The sequence below is a fragment of the Centruroides vittatus genome, unplaced genomic scaffold (assembly GCF_030686945.1).
Source record: "Centruroides vittatus isolate TY-2023 unplaced genomic scaffold, ASM3068694v2 scaffold_324, whole genome shotgun sequence".
Classification (NCBI taxonomy): Eukaryota; Metazoa; Arthropoda; class Arachnida; order Scorpiones; family Buthidae; genus Centruroides; species Centruroides vittatus.
The window spans coordinates 5,530,678-5,538,834 of NW_027122701.1; the positions used below are offsets into that span (position 1 = coordinate 5,530,678).

The 8,157-nt window shown below is 31.9% G+C and overlaps 1 protein-coding gene across 1 annotated transcript; it reads right to left on the bottom strand.

Moving 5' to 3' along the window:
• Nucleotides 1-572: 572 nt before the first annotated feature.
• On the bottom strand, nt 573-6,869 carry LOC136988164 (uncharacterized). Its single transcript, XM_067285993.1, has 2 exons — nt 6,747-6,869; nt 573-1,398 (listed from the first exon to the last, which is right to left on the bottom strand). Exons 1-2 carry the CDS (start codon nt 6,787-6,789, stop codon nt 638-640), a joined length of 804 nt encoding a protein of 267 aa, XP_067142094.1. The 5' UTR covers nt 6,790-6,869; the 3' UTR covers nt 573-637.
• Nucleotides 6,870-8,157: the final 1,288 nt, after the last annotated feature.

The following is an 8,157-nucleotide window of genomic DNA, read 5'->3' on the forward strand; positions in this document are numbered from 1 at the left end:
ACCCTTTTCAAAAGAATTAATAAAACCAATTAAAAAAATAGTTTTAATGGAACAGATATAAAAACAGATATTTATATAATAAATTCTCAATTTTCATTTGTATTTGTATAAAAACCAAAATACTAATCTACTAGAATATTTAAAATTACATATCAATAAATTCCTAAAAGAATCTAGTAGTATTTCAGATTTTGCAACTAGTTCTACAATTATGTAAATGTTTTCATTATATTGTATTTGATAAGATCCATTTGTAATTTATCCTACAGCAATTGTTTTAGGAACAGTGTGCCAAAATCATACAATCATTTTTAAATGTACTGGTAAAACAAAAAAGAAATTTTTTTGTAAAAAGGGCTGGCGGAAATTACAATTTAATAAAGTAAAAATTGCATTACAAATATCTTGTAATGCAATTTTCGTATCTTGCTTGCTCACCATATCCAATCGAGCAAGCAAGATATGACTAGTATTTGTAATGCAATTTTTACTTTATTAAACAAAAAAGAAATTGTTTATTGACAAACTCGTAAAGAATGAATTTACCATATTTTTATTTAGAATTTTAAATTAATTTCACATTTATACTTTTGTTAATTTAGATTTCAGACAATTTAAATTCATTCATTTTACTTGATTATGAATCTAGAATAGTAGTTAAGAAATTCTCTTTGGGAATTGATGGAGCAAAATCGCAACAGGTCTTGCAGTTCTCTTCACAATATTTTTTGCTGCCAGCTATAATTACTTTAACAGTTTTTTTAGCATATTGTTCTAGATCTTTTCCAAAATCTTTAAATATGTTATAATTATCATTTCTGTCTGTTGTTTCATCAAAAAGAAACACTACATCGGTGCTTTTAAATGCAGTTTTGTCGGCATCTAGTGTGTCGGCGTCCACAAATGTGTCAATAGTTTTCAATATTGCTGAATAATTGTTTACTTCAAAAGGTGACTTATCCATAAGTTGAATAATAATAATATTGATAGCTTTATTGGAATCAGATATAAGTGCATTGATATATGCAACCAAATTATCAGGGGATACTTTACTTAATCCAGATACTGAAATTTTTAGTTTATTTGAATTAGATCCAATAATTTTTGTTGTTAAGCTAGTAAAGATACCACCAACAGTAGCACCTGCTGCTGCAGATGAAGCTGTTCCAGCAATTCCAAGCCCAGCAGCTCCAATGCTTTGACAAATAGCAAAAATGCTTCCAGAGGCAACGCTCCCTCCATATACAGCCGACTGGATTCCTGCTGCTATAGATCCTGCTGTGACACCGATGGCACCAAACCCTAATGCTCCAACAACACCGACAACTGCAAGAGGTCCTAAAATAGCTCCAGTTGTAATTCCTCCTATGATTGCTGCTGTTTTTAGTTTTTGGTTTGCTAAGGAATAAAATTTAGTTTAGTTTAATTTAGTTCATTAAAATTTTCAAATTAAAACTTATAGTTAATGTACTTAAATACCTCGTGATCAAAAAGTATCAGGAATGGTTCAATAAAATGCAAGATTTGAATTTATTCATGAACATTTATTTCATTCCCTTCAAAGTAATCCCCTCCCATTGCAATGCACTTATGCCGGTAGCTGGATGACCAAGCAGTCAAGGTGGCAGCTACCGTTCTGGATGGGTCGAAAAGTCCCTAGAAATTTTTCGGGGGGGTGGTCCATCCGGATGGCCGCATTTCTTTATACAGCGAGAGTGTAGCGAAAATGACGCCACAAGCAGCTATCGCTGCACGTCGCTACATCATAGTTTAGAAATGCTTTCTGCTCAAGCGAAACATGGACGCAGTAATCTATCCTTTAATTCCAGTTACAGCCGAAAGTAGTGCTTTGGTTAAAGAACTACAATATTTAAATAAAGAGATATAAAGAATTGAGCATTTCTCTTTCCGAAAATGTGAACGAAGTAAAGAGATAGGAGATGTATAATTATATTTAAAATATAGTATTTTCTTATTCTTTAGATAACTATCAGTCATTTTATAAAATTCTTCTTAATTTTTACATAATATTTTTATCAACAGTCACTTAGACTTTATTTTTACAGCATAATATCGTATTATACACACAAGCGTCCATTATGCTTTACATGTGTAGCGGACATAAAAGCTGCTTTATTTTTGCTGCAGCGATCTCTTGCAGCGCTCATTTAGAAATGGGTTTCAGAGTGTTCGCTGTAAAGCGCTTTTCGAGCGCTGCATAAACACGACTGATATGTCGGGCCACATCCCTCACCACCTGGCCACACCATTCTGGCTCTGGCCGAACCCATAATGCGCTTGCTGAGAGAGACCCTCTTAGTGCCCACAGGGTGGAAAGAGTTAAGAAAAAAATTTCCGTTTGTGCGTGTTGGCGTTTATTTTGCTTAATATCTCAGGATGGGATAAAGATTTAGAAACAAAATTTGGCATAGTGGCTTGTATATGAGGGCATTGATGCTATTAAATTTTGGTGGTGTTAAAGGTTGCGAGAGAAGATATTTTGTGAATCTCAAAACACACTCATGGGGGTGAGACAATGTTTTGAGATTCGCAGTGGTGTCGATTACTAAAGAGTTGAGAAACATTGCTTTATATGAACTTTATGTAAGCTTAAATGATAGAAATACAGTAGATCTTTTGATAACATGTATTAACATTCAATTTTAGCATTATTCTCAGATATATCAAACTACAATTAACATAATTTGTACAAACGATCTAAATTCTGTTATAATAGTATGATTTGACAACATATCCAAATTTTAGGAATGAACATAGTTACAGGAATAAGATCTAATTTTCCCAAAAATCTGCAATATTAAATGTAGATTGTAAAAGACTATATCAGTTGAAATGAATGGTTTACCAGAGCATGGTTCATCTTCGACGGGTTCTTTGCTTTTCTCGAACATCTTGTACCATCTCGAAAACTTATTTTTGGCAGACATCATCACCAAAGGCTTTTTGCAACATTTCTATCGTTTTTGTAGCAGTAATTCCGTTGCGAAAACAAAATTTAATGCACGTTCTTTGCTCAATTACATTTGACATTTGAAAAGACGCAGCGCAAAAATTCTTTAAATACAAAACAAGCGTTTATTTGCAAATGAAAACAGACGAAGGCATACAGATTGCTGCTAGATGATAGTCATACCAAAAAAGACGACAGTGCCCTCTCGCACGGGCCCAGTTGAAATGATACTTTTGATCACAGTAGTGTTATAACAAAGTTTCTTTATTGCTCATTTTACATGGCAAACTGAGAAGCAATAATAGTTTATTGTATGTGGTCAGATGATGATTGTTGAATAAAGTTCACATCATATATTAGTTTTTTTAACAATTTATATATATATATATATATCGGGTGGCCAGACTCTTTAGAACTTGAGCCATATATTGAAAACAGAATTCGTTGAAGAGCCACATATACATATATACATATTTTTCCACAGCAATTCATTTAAATATTTATAAAAAAAAAACAACACTTTAGCTATTATTTCATTTTATATTATGTTTTATAATACAATATAATTCTTTTAATAATAAATAAATTATAGTTGCCGTATTAAGTAGCATAATCTAAATTTAAAAACCAAAAAATGCTAAAACGTTTCCTAGTTTCAATTGTCGATAAGGAAATATAAATTTCAAAACTATTAACGTTATAGAGATTGTTATTCATTATATATTCATTTTTAATGTTGATTTAGATAAATAAGCATTATAATTATTTTTCTCTAATGTTTTTACGTATTATGATATTTAATAAATATTACATTTATTTTTCAATAAATAATGTATAACGTTGCCATATTTTGACTTTTTTATTTCAAACAATATATTATTTATTTTATATTATCCAGGAATCATACATAAAAAATAATAAAAGCAAAATTAAAATAAAAACAAATTTGGTGTAAATTTAAGTATCTTGCAGTGAGCCACAAGTATACTAGAAAAGGGCCGCATGTGGCTCAAGAGCCACAGTTTGGCCTCCGTGGATATATATAAACATTTTATGAGACAATAATATATAGATATGTACAGATATTTTCTTTTAATAAAGTATATATCTGGAAATTTTTTCTGACAAGATCCTTGCATTATTTAAGTTGGTTTAAATAATTCTAATTAACATTTAAAAAAATATTCAAATTTGTAGCTTTTAACTTTTTCTGCTCTGCAGGGACAAACGAGTAAGAGAGACTTTTCCTTATCGTGAAATTGGTAAGGCTTGCATTAGGAGCTGCCAGATGGCGAGGGACTGAACTGGATCTGTCCAGTTTACTTCATTCAAATATCTGAGCCAACCCAAACTGGGGCTATCATAATCAATATCGTTTCATTTGCTAGCATGCCTAATATTGTGACACACATATAGCTGCTGTCATCACACGTTAAATACACTGCTTTGTTTTACTTTCCTGGCTGTCATGTATATATGTTAGGCTCAAAGACCGAAATCGCTCATTGAGCGAAAAAAATGACCACAACGCGTTGTGGTCATTTCAAAACGGCCACGAAGTGAAATTTGTGTATATAAAATAACAACAAAGAATAACAAGTATATATAACAGTCGATTTTAAAGATTTTTTTCTTAATGTTTAAAATGCCAGTAATTTTTGTGGGACTGTGTGTGCGCATTTACGTGCATTTGATATAAAATTAGAATTGTATTAATAAATCTAATTTTTATTTTGATCTTTAAAGTCGCACCTCGTCCTATGTGCCAGATCGCCTTATAAGCGAAATACGGTATTATAAAATAGTAAAAGTTTTATTACAAAATCTCATAACAGATGGCGCCACATACAATTTTAGTTATTGAGATTAATTTCTATGGGAAAAAATTTTCGCTTAACGAGTATTTCGCATTACGAGTAAGACTCTGAAACAAGTTATGCTCGTTAAGCGAGGTTCCACTAATTATTTTTCATTTTTAAAGTACTGTAATTTAATACATTTTGCAACCTCCAAAATCATATTAATAATGCTATGTAAGATATATATTAAAAATTATCTTTGAATTACGTAGAAATTTTCACAAATAGAAAAAATTCATTAAAGTTTGCTGGAAACTGCATACTCCAATCACTCGATCTAGTTCTTATTTAACTAATGAAAAGTCCTGCTACCGAGAATGCCCTTTCCAATTCAATTCATGTGGGTGGAATCGTTTTTAAGAAATGATAAAGATCACATTAAAAAGGAAGAAAAAGCAGGAGTGTACAAAATCCCTTACGAGAACACGGAACTAGGAATCGAAAAAGACTACATTGGAGTCACAACAAGAAATTTAGGAATAAGACTTAAAGAACATAAGTATGACGTCAGGAAAGGCTCCAACGCAACAGTACTGTCACAGTTCGCGCAGACCCAAGGCTCAATAATTAAATGGGAGAAAGCGGTAGATTCATTTTTATCTTTTACTTCTTATTGTATATTTATATTTGTATATATTACCATGTTCTTCCTTTTTTTATTTTTTATTTTTTTTCCATTACTGATGCTTTGAATTTTTAAACAAATGTATAAATGGAACGCTAATGTTCCGTTTTCGAAAGTTAAGCCTGAGGATGGCCTATTGAGTAGGCCGAAAACGTTAGTTCTCTCAATAAAACTATCTCAGCAACAAGTAAAGGTGTTGTTTTGTGAATTAGACTAATTATTTGCTGAGCAAGTATCTGCTTTATAAAAAATTATACAATATACACTGTTAAGGAGCGTGAATCATCATCATCTTTTCTTCTAGCGCGGAATGAACCATCCTGGAATGAGAATTCGATTTGCAGAAACAAAAAAAATCACAGCTAATATGTTTGATAAACACTCCAAATGATATGCCAAATTCTTGGGTTATGTAATGGCTATAATTGAATATTAGAAATTAATTAATTAGACTAGAGGTAGGCAGTTATGTTTGCATCTCGTGTTAAATTTAATAATTATAAATAGTTAATTTTTAGTTCAGACATTTCTAAAATTTAATTTGGAATCGGTCATTAAATTTAATGACCCAAGAATTTGGCATATCGTTTGGTGTGTTTATTATATAACAGACTATGGTTGTTGATGTTTATAAGTAATATGTGTGAACACAAGTTTGGAAAAATATGTGATCGCAAACGACAGTAAGATGCTAGCGGAACGAGTGCTAAACACAGACTGATGGAGCATGCCACATGCACAGAATTCGGGACTTCTCCTCTCCTCATCACTCGTTAAGCGAGTCAAATTTTTACAATTTGTTTTGCTCGTTATGCAAAATGCTCATTGTGCGAGGTGCTCGTTAAGCAAGGTTCCATTGTGTATCATTTGATTTCAAGATATTTTGTGTATCTTAAAAGTAATTAATTCTATCCTGGGATCCCGGGAAACAGTTTAGTTTTATCCCGGAATCCCGGGACAAGCAAAAGACCGGGAAATGAGAAACCCTAAATCCAACTGAAAAAACCGATTGTTTCAGTCGATTGTTCTTGCTACAATCGAATGAAAAATCGATCGTCTTTTTTAGTCAATTGTGCCCATCACTAGTGAGAGGCTGATTTACTTATGATAAATCGAAATTAGAGTTAATGTAAAATATTTTATTTAAGAATAAATAAAATATTTTACATTAACTCTAATTTCGATTTATCATAAGTTAATTAGGCCTATTGTTACAGTATTTATACTGGTTATTGAAATATTTATTAAATAACTTCTTAATTAATTACAATTAATTAAAATTATACTCTACCAGAGTTATTTCGCCGCTTGCAAAGTACGACAGTATACTTCATTTCGAAAAAATTGCTGTAAGTTAATATTTATGGATTAAAATATGCTTTCGATAATTATCACACGTAGGAAATTGCAATGTAAATGAATGTAGACTTTTTTAGTTGGTAACGGATAAGAAATAGATACTAATATAAAGCAAACATGATAACGCAATTTCTTCAGATATGATGTCAGACTGGCTAAAAATAAAATGTTATATGGTGTCCTTTAAATATAAACATTTTTGTAAACATTTGTTTTAATAGTGAATCTCTAATCTTAATACTTTCCATTTGACACACATAGTTAATACGAATTATAAAAAATTCACTCCAAACATATTGATTTGCTATAGAGCTAGTGGAAGGAACCATAGTTGCCAGATTTGAAGGTTAAAAAGTAGCGTGGTTGTGCTCCAAAAGTAGCGGATTTGAACTGTTTGTAGCCCAAATAATAAAAATGAATTATTTTGCAACTATGCACTTACTAATGAAATAAGTTCGTAATATATATATATATATGGACATTCGGTGTATCTGCATAAATTTTCTCTAAATCAAAGCGAGTCATTCGCAGGCGCGGCGATTCACTTTTTGAACTTAGAAACTTAGCGACTGCGACTTTTGTTTTCAGTTTTAAGGCCTCTCTGTTTACACTGTATCAAGAATTGTTGTATCTGTTAGACTAGTTTAGAGACTGTCGGAGAGATTAGTAAAAACTAGTTAGACTCGAGTAACTGGTTATACAACAAAGAATACACAGATTACACTGTCTTGACTCACGAAAGGTCAGCGCTGGAAAGGGGAGTGTGAAACGAGGTCACTGTCCCCGAAGGGCAGCGTCACTAACCTTTTATTACGTAACGGAAGAACGTTTACAAAACATCGCGACACAATTTGTTGTACGTAACGATGTATCACATTTGACAATAATTTAGATCGTTGATTCCAACAATATCAAAATTTAATAACTTTTGGATCACGTATTGGGAGAGAAAATTGGCAATTCCAAGATAATGCTGCCATTCATGCATCAAAATCAACTAAAAATTGGTTTGCTGAAAAAAAATTAATGTAATTGATCGGCCATCATGGAGTCCTGATATAAACCCAGGGATATAAACCCAATGTTAACAATGGAAGTGTTAAGAAAAAGCGACGCGCAATATTTACAGGCGCAAATGCGTTTTTGCGAAAAATCGAACATATTTTCAGACCCATCTAAAAATTCTCTAATTAGTCTGGAAACAGGGAAACCTAATTCTTGCATTCTGTGAAAAAAGATGAGATTGGCTATAATGTAATAATCTTAATCTTTGCTGTCGTTACTATTGCCCGAGTAACACTGGGCCTATTCACTACATTTTTAGTAGACGTTTCCTTTTTTTC